This window comes from Capsicum annuum, chromosome 5 (genome assembly GCF_002878395.1).
Source record: "Capsicum annuum cultivar UCD-10X-F1 chromosome 5, UCD10Xv1.1, whole genome shotgun sequence".
NCBI lineage: Eukaryota > Viridiplantae > Streptophyta > Magnoliopsida > Solanales > Solanaceae > Capsicum > Capsicum annuum.
The window spans coordinates 169,015,916-169,033,882 of NC_061115.1; the positions used below are offsets into that span (position 1 = coordinate 169,015,916).

Here is a 17,967-nt window from a genome sequence, read left to right on the forward strand (position 1 = left end):
TGAATTAACATGAGATTCATTGATTTATTTCATCAATACCAAGTATAACATCATCAATTAAACCAAAAGAGGATGGGCTCCATAGGTGAAAAGGACCTATGTATGAATATCCCACATACCTCACTAGATGAATTCTTAAAGATTGCTTGAGAATTTCATGAACTTGAAGATTGACCCTTGATTTCTTGTGCAAGAGTTAGGGTTTGTTCTTGGGAAGAAAGAGGGTTTTTCTTGAGAGGATTTGTGAGTAAAAGGCAAATAATTCTTCTTGGGAGTCCCAAATTCATGTTATGGATGAATTTGGAGAAGGGAATTAACCTAAATACCCTTAAAATGTCAAGAAAAAAGTTGGAAAAAAGGGGAGGGGGCGATGTGGTCCCTATAGTAGTAGACTAGCTTAGACGGTACCCGCCTTAGAGCGGTGAAATGGAGGGGGAGACACCCATCTTACCCAAGAAGACTGGAGGGGAAGGTACCCGCTTATCCCGTTAGTGATACTATTTTAGTTTTTCTAATAGACCTCTATGCTCTTCTAGAAATTTCTAAACTCACCCAAGATATACTTTGAAGAATCCCAATCCTGCATTAACTTAAAAATCAATATCCCGAGGTCAGGAAGGTTAAAAATAAAATCATTAAAGTTTAGGGGCCTTGAAAATTACTAAGTCCTCAAAACTTTGTGAAATTTCCAAGGCTTGGACCCCTTATACAACTATGAACTGAATTGAGGTAAGATTAATATGGGGTATTATAGGTTGATGAGGTAAGGAATGATATTGTGAATATTGATGCACCAAAAGTTGAAACTAAAAAGTTGTTGATTAATGGTGAGATGTTACAAAAATCAATGAGTGCATAGAAAAGAGTTGATAATGGTAATGTAATGAGTAAGAAGGTCAAACCAGTACTAAAACCTATTCCATGACCTCCCCCACCTTTTCCTCAAAGTTTGAAAAAGAAAGTGAAATAAGGAAAATATCAAAAATTCATATTAATATTGATAGAATTATCTGTGAATATTTGTCTTGTGGAAGCATTAGAACAGATGCTCGGTTATGCAAATTTCATGAGAGATTAGTGATAAAGAAGTGGATGGTGAGTTTTGAGCCCGATGATAATATTCACCACTACAGTGCTTTTTCTTTTTTATCTTTTGTTTATAAGAATAAGGATCCCTGAGATTTCACTATTCCTTGTACTATTGGATCTTTTAATTTTGCATGAGCATTATGTTATTTATGATCATGAATATTTATAATGATGGTGTCAATGTGTATGATGGGATGGTGAGCGAACTTATTGGTAGAGGTTTTTATTCTTATGCACTAGAAGTTGGATCTTGATTTGAAGAATACAACAACCCATCAATCTCTATAATGACTCTCCAGGTCATTTCCTATATTTCTACTCATTTTCACTAGTTAGATCTTTCTTGTAGCTTTTCCAAGTAATTTATGACATACTAGAGCTGACAATTCATTTACCAAGTGGTTCATTTAGTTTTTAGATCCAATTCGCTATTTTTGAAATCTTTGCTGGTTGAAATTGGCTAAAGGGCAAAAAATTCAGTCAAACAACCTATTATTCCAATTCTAACTATTTCAATATCTCCAAAATGTCAACTTTAGGCTACGTAGACCTTGGTTTGAGTTTTGAGGCTTTTAGACTCATTTGAGCTATTGCTCAAAAGTTAAGGTAAATGGTACGTGGTGTGGGATCGGGTTTTCATAAAAACAACAATGGATGAAATTTTTGTCTATTACATTGAGTCCAAATTATTGAATTTGATAGGGTTGAATAGTTCATTTGTGCATATGGGATTCCAGATAAATCCCTAGCGGTTGGCAAATACTCAAAAAAATTCAAGGTCTCCAACTGGTGCACTCAACTAGTGCACCCTCTTAAGAGCCCATTTGGTTCGCCTAAGCAATCGGGCTGGCCTAGTGGATGGTTGCTTAAGTTGACCCCTCATTTCTTAAGCAGTAAGTGTGGAAGAAGCATATGTCACTAAAGTAACACTAAGTCTCTTAAGTGATAATAGCTTAAGCGGACCAGTGTTCACTTAAGCGACGCCTGAACACTTGGAAACCCTATAAATACCTCAATTAGCCCATTTTATCCTATTTTCACCTATTTTTTTAGAGAGTAGAACCCTAAAAAGCATGAAAAGTTGGGGGAATTATTGGTGGGTAATTTTGGAGAATTTGTGAACTTAAATTACATATTTTTCTCTAAATTTTTGTAAGCTTTCATCAATTTCATAATTAAATCCATCAACTTTTTCCAAAATCTCTAAAATATTAGTGGGTTAATTGTAGAATCAATTGAGTTTAGAATTTACCTATTTAAGGGTAAATATTCTTTAAGAATAGAGGGATGAATGGACAATTTCAATAGTACAATTTCACAAGCAGGCCCCACATGATATTTTTACGTAATTTTGGACTCGAAACACAAAATTGGAATATTCATTCTGGTATTATCCTTTTTATTAAAATAATATGATTTGTTAGTCTATGAAGGTATAATTAGTATGACTTGGGATTCATAGCCTATTAAGTAATCACAAATTGGCGTAATTGATTTAGTGCTCATGTTTAAGTAGAATTTTCTATCTTAAGCCTAATTATGACTCATCTAATATCTAAAATTGGATTAGATCCTTAACCTAGTCCAAGGTAGAATTTGCATTAGAATAGATTTTGAGGATTAGAAGTGGCACCCTTTGGCCCACCTTAGGCCAAAATTATGATCAGATCCTTGTAACTTTATTAGTAAACTATATCCACTATATTGTGTATTTTGTAGCTTGAAGATGATAGTTACATGATTATTATGCTATTTTTGTTATTAGGAGTTGGTACGAGTTTCGATTTATGTCCGACCTTAAATTATATGAGTTTGATTCAAGTTTGGCAAATACTGATGATGTTGATGATATGAATTTTGATTCGAGTATGGCTTTAAGAGGTATTTATGGTATGTTATGACATGGATGGAATCATGATTATGGCTCAATATTCGGTAAATTTATGGAATTTAAATTATTTATTTCTTGATTGCACCCTTCGGGCTTATGGGGGCCCACGTTAGGTCATTTACCTTTTCGTACTTATTTTCTTATAAGGGAAAATTTAGTAGTTATAATTATGTAATCTTTATATTGTTATGAGCATCATCCTAGGTTTGCCCTTTTTCCTTAACTTATTTATCTCGCATATTTATTGTACTTATATTATAATTTAGCTTAGTTGGTCGATGATTCCTATTGAGTACCCATGGTTTCGGTAATCATAACACATTTCTAGACCAATTGGTGCAAATTTTAGTACTAGTGGTCATCTTTAACGACATAATTGTGCTTATTTAAGTTCGGAGATAGGGTGAGCTCTCAAAGTTAGAGTTTCCCTCTTTATTTTTATACCTTTATCTAGTCTCTCATTATTTGAGACTGAGTTGTATTTGACTATTGTCGTACTTATATTCCTTTTTGCTAATAACTCTTGTACTGACACTACTAGGTCATGGGATGTTATTACTATCTATATTTATCTTTCAAATTGTTATTAGTTTTTGAATTATTGTGGTAAGTCATTTTTTGCAAATTCCCATATTTCATACCTTTTCCCCACCAAGTTAGACCTTTACTTCTTGCTTCTGTCATGCCCTAAATTAATAAGGACGGACAAGAACCATATACACTTACTCTACAAGCACTCTACGCCGTACACGAGATTATAGGACAATAACGAGCAGAATATTCATGATGAGTCGAATATACACACAAGGGAGTTATATTAACAAAACTATACAAGACAATACTACACGCTGTCCATGAAGCCTCTAGTCAGTTTAATACACTATACTACAAGTGACTAGCAAGAAACAGGCCTTATGCCTAACAAGAGACCTATACATGTAGTCAAAAAAAATAGGCATATACTGGCTCCAGGGAGAGTTGGAGGTCACCAAAATATTAGCTGAAAATGGTAATACAACCTAACGTGGACGTCTTCTATCCTGATGATCTGAGCCTGCATTAATAAAACATAGTGGGCCTAAGATATTAGTACATAAACAATATGTACTAGTATGAAAGCAGACATAATTATAGTTGGACAATTATAGAAGTTCATATGAGTCAAATGGTAAAATGAAAAATGTATGAGCCAGCAAGTAACACATAAATGATATGCATTTGTAAATTATGCACCGACCTTATTAGCCTCTGATATCATATTTAGAAAATTTTTCATTATAATATAGGACTTATACTTTGCCTAGATGATGTGCTTATCCTATAAGTCTTACAACCAATCAAAAATGGCCTATCAAAGGCAATCTGAGGAAAGTATAAACCATATGTTGCTCACATACTCATTACTATGATCCCATATGTATAATTGAAATCACAGTCCATATTTAGGTACTCCTCACCCAAGGGCTCACTTTGGGGAGTCAGGACAAATGTGCCATATGTTGGCTAAAATCATGGGAAACCAATGCATAAAGTTCCAGCTTACTCCAAATTCAAATGACGCTACAAAGGCGGGTACGCCCAATGGTTGGGCTCACTATAGTGTTCTGGTCTCGATCCATGCACATAATCACGTCGAGGAATATGCTAATCCAAACCTATTTAACCTCCCATCGTTAATGTTTATTAAATAGTGCCAAACACATACAAATGCAACTATGTTATTACTGTTTACTTTTACTCCTAACATATGATATACATATATATATTCTATCTTAAGGGCTTCGAGTATAGAAACTTATAATAATATGGAAGTACCATGAAAATTTAACACAAAGAGTTAAAGATAGGTACTTATAAACTTGATGGTAGAATGAGGGAATGATATGTAAGGAAATATAGAGATTCCACTTTCATTTTTCATGAGAATTATACTAACATCAAATGGGAAGGAGTATATGATTAGGGTGGTGCCTTAGCAGAGAGGGAAGGTTTAGCTTTACACACATTAGTGCTGTATTAACTACCATAACTATTCGAGCCTCAAGTGATTCAACCCATGAACGTGTAGCCCTTTTCTTCCCAACCACTAGTTCCTGCTACAAGGATACACATATGTCCATCAATAATCCGTAGGTGTACTTAATAACTTATTCCAATAAATCTTCACTTATGTCTGAAATTAGTCGAATTCCTTAACAAGGATCCACAATATATTATAACTTTTCTAACTTATACAATTCAATGTTAAATCCACATAATTAATAAGAATCCCTAAAAACTTTTCTCTTATCGAAATTTCACATTTTTCCCTTCTCTCAAGAAACCCCAATTAAGCAAATCCATTTTAAGAGCTAGTATCAAGATTCAAATTAACTATCTCTAAATATGTATTCATAATTAAATTCAAGAAAGGGATAGAGAATTTATCTCTTGAAATTCAATTTCAACTCTAACTATGAAATTGATTGCTCGTTGATGAAGGAAAAAATGGGACAAATAGAGGGAGTACCAATAGTGTTGCTTCTTCTCACTTTGGAACCACAAGCAAGAGCTCAACCAATTTCTCCCTTTTTTGTATTTGTTGGAAGAAGGAGGATATGAAACAATAGGGCTCTGTACCTTCCCTTTTTCCTTTTTTCCCTTATATTTGCCAAGAGTTCCAGTGAACTTCAAATCCAATATTTACCTTTTTATTATTTTTTTCATTTTTGTTAATTAGTAGTACTACTATACGTCCTTTTTCCAAACCAAAATTTCCTTATTTCTATTTTCTATATATTTTAGAAACTAAAGTGGGCCCCACATAAAAGTAGAAAATCAAAGTTCAAGATTCTTCAATTCTTTTTTTTACTAGCAGAAATCATATAACCTATATACACTATAGTTATATGTATATGTATGCATTATAATTCTTCACAAAAATACGCACACATCATACTCACTTAAGGTGTTAAACTTGGATTCAAAAATTTTCCAAGGTATTACAATCTTCCCCATTTAGGGTCATTCGTCCTCGAATGATGCTTATAGACTACTATCTATTCCACCACGATCCAAGCCATCCACTATATCATTTAACCAACTTCGGCCTTACTTTATGAAATGATAAGGCCTTAAAATTTTGCTAACTCTCCAAATTTTCAAAAATTTTGCCATAGTTTCCTATGTAAATAGGCCTATAGGGTACCTGTCTCCTAACCAGAATACGTCCCAATATGTTTCACAGAGCGTCAAAATACATATAATACTCAACAGATAATAGATAAGGCTCCGCTTGGCCTTAAACTCAAAAACAATAGTACATGAGGCTCCTCTTGGATCTAAACACCATTAAAAGTCATAACCAACCATGTAACTTACCTTATACTCTGTATCTGCAAGCTATTTCCATGTAAATGTCAAGACTCATAGGCACAAGTCACGTACCTAAACATATCAAGAACGAATTAGATGTCAACAGTAAAACAATATAGTAAAATTAATGATCACATAAAGGGACAAGTAGTTTAAGAACCTTCTGGTAGTATTGGAACAAATATAGGTATTTATCCTTAATATCCACTTCTGCTTCCCAAGCGGCTTCTCTTATGTTCTGGTTGCTCAGAAGCACTTTTACCGAAGCTATTTCTTTAGTCCTCAACTTTCTGACCTGTCAATCCAATATAGCCATGGGGACTTTCTCGAATAATGTCTCTAGAAAACTAAATCCTTTCTATAGGGATGACTCGAGATGGCTCTCCTAAGCAATTACATATCATGGACACATGAAAGACCGGATGCACTACGACTAACTCTAGATGTAATTCTAGCTCATAGGCTACTTGACCAATTTTATGAATAACTCTATAGGGCCCAATATACCTGGGACTCAACTTACCTTTCTTACCAAATCACATAACACCTTTCATAGACGTTACCCTCTAGAACAAAAAATCACCAATTTAAAATTCTAAATCTATATGTCGCACATCCGTATATGATTTTTGCCTATTCTGGGCAGTCTTCAACTGCTCTGATATCATTTTAAACTTTTTGAAAGCTTGATGGACTAGATCCGGATCCAATACCTGTGTTTTGCCTACTTCAAACCAACTAATAGATGACCTATATCGCCTCCCATAGAGAGCCTTAAATAGAGCCATGCCAATGTTGGAGTGATAACTGTTATTATAAGAAAATTCTGTTAAAGGCAAATGATCATCCTAATTTTCTTTAAAATGTAGCACCTTCAAGTGTCTGAATGGTGCCTCCGCTTGGCCGTCTGTCTGAGGATGAAATGTAGCACCAAGGTTCACCTACATACCCAAGCTTTTATGGAATGATCTCCAAAACTGAGATTTAAATGGGGAAAGTCTATCTGAAGTAATAGACATCGGGGTCCCATATAGGCAGACAATCTCATTTATATCTAGCTTGGCATAATCTTTAGCCGTGCTGGTAGATTTAACAGGAAGAAAATGAGCTGATTTCATCAACCAGTCAACTATTACCCAAATAGAGTCATGTTTCAAATTAAAAAAAGGTAAGCTCACAACGAAGTCCATTTTAAGAGCATCCCACATCCATACAGAAATATTAAAGGTTTGAGCTAGGCCGCCAGGTCTTTGATGTTCCACTTTCACTTGATGACAATTATAGCACTGTGCCACATATTCTGCTATATATTTTTCTTCATGTCATTCCAACAATAGATCTCTTTAAGATCATGATATATTTTTTGTAGAGCTGGGATGGACTGAATAATGAAAGCAGTGTACCTCAGCCATAATGTATTGCCGTACCTATCTATATCAGGCACACATAATCTACCTGAACACCTCCAGGTGCCATCACCTGCTAGTTCAAATACCATGATTCAATGTTGCTGAATTCCCTCTGTCTACTGGAGCAAAAAGGTGTCATCATACTGCCTCTGTTTAACCAATTCCACAAGTGATGACTCGACTGTATTAAGTAGCACATTGCTACCATCTTCAAAATCCAAAAGGTGAATGCCAACATTCGCCAATTTATGAACATCACTTGCTAGATCTTGTAGAACAGGTTGCAGATCTGCTACACTACCTATGGATAGTCGACTAAGAGCATCAGCTATAATGTTACCTTTATCGGGATGATAGAGAATATTGACATCATAATCCTTCAGTAACTCTAGCCACCTCCTTTGCCTCAAGTTTAGCTCTTTCTGCTTGAATAGATATTGAAGAATCGTATGATCAGTATAGATATCAACATGAACTCCATATAATTAATGGTGCCATATTTTAAGCTAAAATCCATAGTTGCAAGCTCTAAGTCATGAGTGGGTTAATTCTATTTATTCTTTTTTAATTGTCGAGAAACATACACTATAACCCTTCCATGCTGTATTACGATTCAACCCAAGCTAATAACTGAAGCATCACAGTACACCACATACCTTTTTGTACCCTCTAGTAAGGCTAACACTAGCGATGTGGTCAACCTATGTTTCAAATCTAGGAAACTTCTTTCGCAAGCATCTAACCACTATTACTTAATCATTTTCTGCATTAATTTGGTCAATGGGAAAGAAATAGAGGAAAAACCCTCCACAAATCTCCTATAGTAACTGGCTAGCCCTAAGAAACTATGCATCTCAATAGGAGTGGATGGTCGAGGTCAATTCTTCATAGCTTCTATCTTATGAAAACTTACTCTAATGCCTTCTTCAGATACGGCATGACCAATGAAAGTATTGAGGTTAACCAAAACTAACACTTAGAGAACTTAGCATACAACTAGTGCTCTCTAAGTGTCTGTAATACTAACCTTAAATGGTCTGCATGCTTAACTTCATTACATGCATATATCAAAATATCATCTATAAATACAATCACATACATATCAAGAAAAGGTTTGAAAATTCTGTTCATTATTTCCATGAAGGCTGTCGGAGCATTCGTTAGTCCAAATGACATGACAAGAAACTCAAAGTGCCAATATCTTATTTCAAAGGCTATTTTAGAAATATCTACTTCACGAATTCCTAATTGGTGATAACCATACCTCAAATTGATCTTTGAAAAGCATTTATCTCCCTATAATTGATCAAATAATTCATTTATTTAGGTAAGAGGATACTTATTCTTTATTGCACTTTGTTCATCTGCCTGTAATCTATACACATTCGCAATATGCCACCTTTCTTGTGTACAAAAAACACTGGCACACCCCAAGTTGATATACTGGTCTGAATAAAACCTTTATCAAGTAAGTCCTTTAACTGCTCTTTTAGCTCTTTCAGTTCTACAGGCGCCATTTTATAAGGTGGAATTGATATTGGTTGGGTACCGGGATCCACATCAGTACCAAAATCGATCTTTCTTACAGGAAGTAATATAGGGGTTTCATCAGGAAACATATCTGAGTACTCGTTCACCACTGGTATAGATTTTAGAGTCGGCACCTACTTTACAGCCTAAATATCTTTCACTTGGACTAGGTGATACAAACACCCCCTTGAAATAAGCTTTTGTGCCTTAAGGAAGCAAATAAATCTCCCTCTAGGCACCATAGAATCACCCCTCTAATCTAAGACTGGCTCTCTTGGAAAGAGAAAATGGGCTATCTTGGCTCGACAATCAACTATATCATAACAGAAGGATAGCCAATCCATACTAATGATAATATCAATATTGACCATTTCAAGTTCAATCAGATTGGCCAATGTAGGACGACTACATACTATCACCACACAATCATAATAGACTCGTCTAGCAATAATAAAATCTCCTACTGGAGTCGACACCGTAAATGGTTTGCATAATAACTCCAGCTCTATTCTGAACATCTTAGCAACAAATGGAGTAACATATGACAAGGTAGATCCTAGGTCTGGGCATTTTAGAGTGACTACGCCTCCTTGACACTACACTAAACTCTCGGGGTTTCAATTCTTAACCTTCTTTTCTTCCTTTCTTTTATTGATCACACATATTCAAGATGGATGCGTTCTTTTCAATTATCACATTATTTTTTTAACATATTTTACATAGCTTTCTTATTTCTTATTCCTTTTTCACCGCATCCAACTTTTTATTCCTTTTTTTTATTTTTCCTCTCTTCATACTCATTTTGTATCACCCACCCTTATGATAGCCACCCTCAACATAGGCTATTTTCCTAAGTCAAGGTGCACAGTGTCCAAGGAGGACCAGGGCCAAATAGGTTTATTGTAATATAAATGGGAAAGTGAGAGGTGTCATAAAAAGAAATAGGCTAATTCGGCTCTAACAAGGATCAAGGGATATTATTCATATTAGGAAGGTCATTTAGGCTAAAAGTAGACTAATCATCAAAACAGCCTATGATACTTTCCAAACTCCTATCCTATGACTATGGCAAAACTAACCGGGTAAGTTCTAGATTTAATACATAATGGGATCTGAGTAAGACCGTACACACACATGGCACACAAGTATCTTGCATATCACTACTTATCTGGTTTATGTACTTGTTTAACAAAGGTTATTCAATTGTCAGACTAATGTCAAAAAAAGATACACCGTGGTCACAATGGATGCAATTCACACAGTAAACAACATGTCAAACCAATGAAGAGGTACGCAAAAATCACAAAACAAGCTAACTGCCTCAAGTACTTGTATTACTGCAAATTATCTACAAAATATGTAGCAACAACAACCTACCCTACACCCTCAACTTAAAATCAAGAATAAAGTACTCTAAGGGTTAGGGTATACCTAAAGGTAATTAAGCACATGGATCCTGGGTCCCTGAATCTGCTACTGCATCATATGCTATTTTTTTCCATCGGGAGCATCTGTTTTTATAGTAGCTGGAGCCCTGCTAGATGAGGCACCTACAACCCTAGCTCAGATGGTTGTTTCGCATTTCTAATTATCAGCGAGGGACTCCATTCTTTCTTTCTTCAACTCCTCATTTTCGGCCTTCTTTTTTTGCCTTTTTCTCACACTCTTTTTTCTTCCTCAATGCTCGGCTCTTCTCTCTTATCTTTGCCCTTCTTTCCCTCTTTTTTCTTCTTTTTCTTTAAGGAATCTTCAGTGAGGTCAAGCATTGGTATGTATTCCTCAAATTCATGCATGGCCGGACCTGTTGGCATCATAAACTGGTGCTACTACAATACCCCAATATCTGTCTTTATCTTATCTAATGCCTCTCTGAATTTAGCAAGATTAGCTCCTGATATTTCTCATGCCCGTGTATCAAATCGATTCTCTAAATCTGCAACCTACTCAAGGAAAGTCACAAAAGGCTTAAGGGAAGCCTTGATTCTCTTGTCCACTGTAGCAGCAAATTGTTTGGCAAAAGCATATAGCTATGCCTCACACCACTTGGCTTGCTTAGCTACTTTTATGATACCAACTGGATAAAATGCAAACCCAGTTGCTATTGTAGGAACTAGGCGGTTTGACACCCCCTCAGGTACTGAACCTGCCTGTGTTGAAAAAGTTGGTTGCCCAATCTCTAAATCTTGCAATTCCAAATGAGGTGTTGCTCCTATATCTGTAACTGGGGGGTCCGCTGCTACCTCTGCACCTCTGTCAAGTCTCAATCTTGGCTGATTCTCATCAAACTGTATGGGATTTTGAGTCTTTCGGGAAAGAATGTCATCATCAACCCCTGCAATCTTTCGTACATTAGCAGCTTGGCACAACTCTATGATAAGACAAGGGAAAGGGTAAGCAGTGTTAGTTCTCGACATTCTAATCTTTATCTTATCAGCAATGATTTCCCCAAAATTTTAGGAAAGATTCTGCACTATGCTTGCCACTAGAATAGCTCGGTCATCACCCAGAATGTTGCCTCTATCAGTGGGCATCATCCAGACACGCACTATACCCTACCAAAACTTTGCCTCTTGAGTAAAAGAATATTTGTAGATTCTTTCATTTGGGTTTGTTACCCATTGATGTGTGAGCAGATTCTAACACATTTGAGGCTTTTATCTCTAAATAATTGCGAAGTCTTAAGGAACTTTTGGTTGTTTTGATCGTTTTCTTGTGATATTGCAGTTGTAGCAAGGATGGGAGGAAAACATAGGAAAGATGAACTAAATAAGTAAAATCTGGTACAAGTAAGCTGATATGAGTCTAATGGCATTTCTTGAAAGCCATTAGAGATGTGGTAAGCTGCTAGAAAAAGGTGTCAGGAAGAATAATGAAGAAGATTTGCTAGATGAGAGTGACAAAATTCTCAATATGTCGTCATAGGTGTGGTAAGCCGTCAGAATATGACGTCAGAGTAAGGTAGAATATGGTGAAATAATCTGAAGCTCTGACGATATTTGCTACACGCCGACACAAGTGTGGTAAGCCATCATAGGACATCATCAGAGTAAGGCAGAACAAGTCAAGATGGCATGAATTCTGTTGACATATCTGAGACGCCGTCAGAAGCTTGACGACCAACACCAATATGGCGTCACCTAAATCAGAGCCCAGCTGTGATTTTGTTATTTTATTTCCTTAATTCGGCTTTAGTATAAATAGCAGGTTTTATGGTTTTTAAGGAGGGAAATTTTCATAATTCAGAACAAGAATTTTGAGGGATAAACACGTATATTGTTCTCTTTTGTCAATTATTTTTAGTTTCTTTCTTATCAACTATTCTTGGGTTTCTAACTTGGGATTTGATTGAAGAAATTATTTGTTGTTTTCCATTTATATGTAAGTTTATCATTCTCATCATAAATTCAACTTGTGATTTTCTTCGTTAAATTATGAGCGGCTAATTTTATTAGCCGGGGATATGGGATCCAAGGATTAGAGTTTGATATGATGCTAGGTATTTATAGAATTCAAAGAGTAGTAGAACATCTTGATATTCTATGGTTTTAACTGAAATCTAGTGGTTGCACACATTAGATTATGCCTTAGGTTTTATTTGCTTCTAACGGAGAAATAGACTAGAGAACGGGAATTATCAACAGGGACTCGGAAGCTACCAACCTTTTGTTTAATGATTAATGCCATAACTGGATTAACGTACCTGAGATAACATCCATTTGAATAGAGATAAATTATCTAAGTTTGAGAGAATTAGATAATAAATTGTCTAGTCAAGTCGAGAGATAAGTCAGATAGTATTATAGTCAGGGATATTCTGTTGTTCTACTTATCCCGAGGGTCTCAAGAATTACCTAGTATTTGTCAATACCTGAAACCTTTGGTGATCATAACTCTGGTTTCCCATTTATAATGATAACAACACTATAATTCAAAAAGTGAAGATTGATTCATTGTGAACTTTAAACCCCCATCTTTCGGAAACAATAAACTACCAGTAAAGTATTTCGTAAACAAATTGACGTTCACACCCTATTCCCTATGGGATTCGACCCAAACTTAGTTGGGTTTTATATTGACAATGATCACTTACACCCATTCTAGAGTGTAATTTGAGTGTTCTAAAAAATGGCGCAATTGCCGGGGAATACGGTTGTAGATTGAAAATTTTGTACACAAAAATTTGCTGATAGTTAAATTTCCTTGATTGAAATTTATTTTTTGTTTTTATTTATTGTATGTACTATGTTGTTTATGCTAAAGACAAGAAGTTCAGGTGCACCACTATTACCAATTAACTCAAAACCTTAACTAATTAGAAGAATGGCTGAACAACTGGAAGCAGAAAGATTAGCTGCTCTAGCCAGGGCTCAGGCGAATATGCAAGGTTTGGGTCAACAAGAACATCACCAAAACCCTGATGATGAGGACTTGGGTGATGAGGAATTGCTGAATCCTCAGAACCCAAGGAGAGTGGAGCAAGTTACTACATCAGTGCAGTCAAACGTCAACAGAAATCGTCCAGCTTGAGGTAGATATGGTCAACAACCCATGCATTATGAGGCTGATAATGATGATGAAGGAATGGACGGAGCTGGTGCAATGGGTGCTATCATCCCGCGTTCGCACCAAGTGCAAAGTTTAGCATAACAAGTACCATGATCCAACTCCTGAATCAGAAGGGGTTATTTGGAGGCTTTCCTGGTGATGATCCTAATAGGCATTTGGTGAACTTCATCACCATCTGCAAATCCTTTGACAATTTTGGAGTGAGTCATAATGCAATCAGATTGAGGTTGTTACCATTGTGTCTTTCTGGAAAGGAAACAATATGGTTGAATAAGTTAGAGCCTGATTCTATAACCAACTGGAGACAGTTGAAAGGTGCATCCCTAGAATGGTTTTTTAGACCCTCCAAAAGGGTACAGTTGAGGGATGAGATTAGAAACTTCAGATAGCTTCCGACTGAAGCACTGCATGAGACTTGGGAAAGGTTTAAGAAGAAACTTACACAATGTCCGAACCACAATATGATGGACATGCATTTGATGGAGACCTTGTATAGAGCTTTCAACTCTGTGACAAAGCCAATAGTCGACAACGCTGCAAGTGGTTCATTCATTGACCTTTCTTTTCTGGATTCTACTAACATTCTAAATAGAATGACCAAGCAAAGTCGAGCTTAGCACACTAAGGATTCTATAGTGGCTAGCCCTACGATTGCTGGTGGTATTACTGTAGAATAGCATAGAGATGAGCAGCGAGACCAGGATATGGCCTACTTGAAGACGCAGATGGACTTTCTGTCTAAGAACTTGCTATCCAACAAGGCTGAAATAATTAAGGCTATGGATGCTCAAGATACCGTATGTGCAGGTACTGATGCTGAGGCCAACTATGTGAGTTATTAGGGGGGGTTTTGAGGCAATTGCCAAGGGAACCAAGGTCGGACTTTCTATGACAAGTCTGATTATAAAGATAGAGATCAACCATGCTGGTTCTACTTCAGCTATGATATTAGCCAACCATGGATATTGTTTCTCTCGGTTCCTAATCTGAGCATAGAATGATGGTACGGTGGCCTGAGGGGTGAAGTTAGGACCATGTAAGAACCTATTGATGGTTCTGATTGAGACATCAACCCTTACGCCCCTCACCTGCACTCTATCCAACAGGGGCCGATCTATTATTTTTTCACTTGGCCTGCACATGTTTTCCAACTGAGCTCGGTAGTTCACGTAGAACTCCCGAACTAGTACAGGGAAAAATGAACCCCCTCCTTTTGTGGTCCGTCCCAAGCCATACTCTTGGAAATTCTGTTCCACTTTAGGGTACCTGCTCAACCCTCTGGTGATAATCATTTTTCATCCTGAATTGGTCTCTTAGCACTTCTTCTATCAGTTCTGCAGAGCCCAGTGATGAAGATGCTCTCTACCCTGGGAATTTACCACCTAGAATTATCTTGAACTTTGAGGTTCTTACATTTGATAAGTGATCCCCGAGCTGGAGACTCTACATCATCTTTTTGTTCAGTGGACGATGATCCAGATGTTATTCCCTCAGACTCAGACTCCTCAGACCCATCCTATTCTTCTTCTTCAGATTCAGCATGGTCAGACTCATGTCGTTCAGAACCCTCTTGCTTAAAGGCAATATGTTCAGAAGATGTACTTTTGGTGGTGTTGTAGTCTTAGTATCATCACTATCCTCCACTTCAATGGGTGGAGGTGGCAAAGGTTTCTTCGAACTTTTATTTTTCTTTTATTTCCTGAGCAGGGGTTTCTCATCCTTGTAATCAGATTCCTCGTTGATAAGCTTACGATGTACACTTTCTTTGGTCGCTTTCTTTGGTGCTTTTGGGCTCTTTCTTTTTGGTGCCATTTTAAGGTTCTTGTAGCATTAGAAAAACCATTGGTTAGTCTACAAAAGCACAAACGCAAACACATTAATCATTTCGGCTTATTCATGCTTCAGGTTCCAAGTGTGACAAAAATTCTGATAATCCATCACGACTATGATAGCTTATCACAATGGTCATCAACCTTAGACATCACCTTTAAAATTTTAACCAATTTTGATGACATTCCTGATAAGCTGTCACAATTGTGATAGCCTATCACGAATATCGTTAGCTCTAAACAGAAACCACTTCACTTTTGTCATCCTTTGACGACATTCCTAATAAGCCATCACAATTATGATAGCCTATCATGAATGTCATCATCTCTTATCAGAACCCACTTTTAATTTTAACTCAATTTTTGGTCCCCATTATTTATCAAAATCCACTTGAATTCCAATGTGAGCTGTCTTCTTAAACCCTGGGCCTGCACAACAGACCCTAGGTGTGATTTTAGCTCCTTTCAAAGTTAAACTTGGTTCAAGAATCTTGGGGACTTGGTTTGTCATCTATAAATCACTTACCACTAGAAAAGAAGAGTTAAAATTAGAGTATACCTAATGGGGCCCTTAATCTGATTACATACACAACAGGAAGTAAGAAGCAGGAAGAATCTCTTGATTGTGAATTCCAAGCCCACGCACATGGGAACTTGTTTTATTGAAGTGTTTTGCAAAGAGTGGGAAAAAAACTAAGGGAAGAAATAAACAAAAGGAAAAGAATTAAAACTAGCAGAAATTTGAAAAGGTTCCTGTGCTGGGCCGGGTCGGATTTGATTTAAACTGGGCCCAAAATTTTAGCTTTTAAGGCTTTGGGCTGACGATAAATTGTGATGGCTTATCACAAGTGTGATACGCTATTACAAACATCGTCACCCCTAAATAGAAGTTGCCTTAAGTTTGGCCTATCTGATGATATTTCTTATAGCTTATCACAGTTGTGACGGCCTATCAGAGATGTCGTTATGTTTTTTCAGCTGACCTCCTCATTTTTTACCTTCTCTGTACTAAATCCTAATTAGAAAAGTAAAAACACTTGCTTGAACATAAAACTTTGGGTTGCCTCCCAATACGCGGCACGACTTGGTTGTCTCAACTACTCAGACTTCGTCAAGACAACCTGTTGATACCCCTTTACCATCATCATAGAAGACGTCAACGATTGAGAAAACACTCATCTCATGTTACTGAGTCATGGATGAGTGTATTTTAAAGCATGCTTCTTGGTCATTGAACCTAAACTTTATCTCGTTCAACTCCATATCTACTAGCACTCTCCCTGTTACAAGTAATGGCCTACCAAAAATGATGGGCAGTTCAAAATCCACTTCACAATCTAGGACCACAAAATCAGCAGGCATAACAAAATCAACTACCTTTACCAAAACATCATGCAGTATGCCAACAAGCCGCTTCACAGATCTATCTGCCATTACTAACCGCATATTTGTTGGGGTAGGATCCCTTAAACCCAATTTCTTGTACACAGCCAGTGGCATTAAATTTATACTGGCGCCCAAATTGCATAGTTTTTTTGTGAACTTCAAGGGTCTAATAGTAGACGAAATGGTAAACGCTCCCAAATCTATCTTTTTCTGCCCTAAAGACCTTGTAGAGATAGCGCCACAATGGAGAAGATTGTCCTCTGGCTCATGACTAACCTTCAATTTCTTGGTTACAAGGTCTTTCATGAACTTTGCATATCCTGGCATTTGCTCAAGTTCATCAACCAAAGGCACATTAATTGTCAATTGCTTGAGCATTGCCATGAATTTGCTGAATTTGGCATCATCAGCCTTTTTCTTCAATCATTAAGGAAAGAGAGGTGGTGGTCTTAGGATAGATTTCAACACCACTTCCTCTTCCTTCTTTTTTTCTTTCTCTGAAGCATCCATAGAACTATCTGGCTTCTCAGACTCTACTGGTTTGCTTTATTCGGATTTCAACTCCTAGTGGTAATCACCATACATAAGCCATCATTTCGCGGATTCTAAACCGTATCACTAGGTAAAGTACCACTTTTTTTAGTTCAGTGTTGCGGAAAGTTAGCTTATCTACTACTCCAATTGCTTGATAGATGTGGAGTGTGAACTAACGAACTAACTCAGGGTAGAGAATTCACTCTTCATAGTGGTTTCCCCCGCGCTGGTAGCCTCAACTCCCTTCAATAATTTTTCCATCATGTCCTCCATAGACATCTTGCCAGATCTAGTTGGTGCAACATCCTTACTTCCAGGAGGAACATACAAACCACTCCTATTATTATTGCTTCTCCAATTTCCTTGCTCCCTATCTTTA

The 17,967-nt window shown here is 36.8% G+C and overlaps 1 protein-coding gene across 1 annotated transcript; it reads right to left on the reverse strand.

Annotated features, from left to right (window-relative positions):
* Positions 1-16,853: 16,853 nt before the first annotated feature.
* Positions 16,854-17,360, reverse strand: LOC107871775. Its single transcript, XM_016718660.1, has one exon. The coding sequence runs from the start codon at positions 17,358-17,360 to the stop codon at positions 16,854-16,856; it is 507 nt and encodes a 168-aa protein (XP_016574146.1).
* Positions 17,361-17,967: the final 607 nt, after the last annotated feature.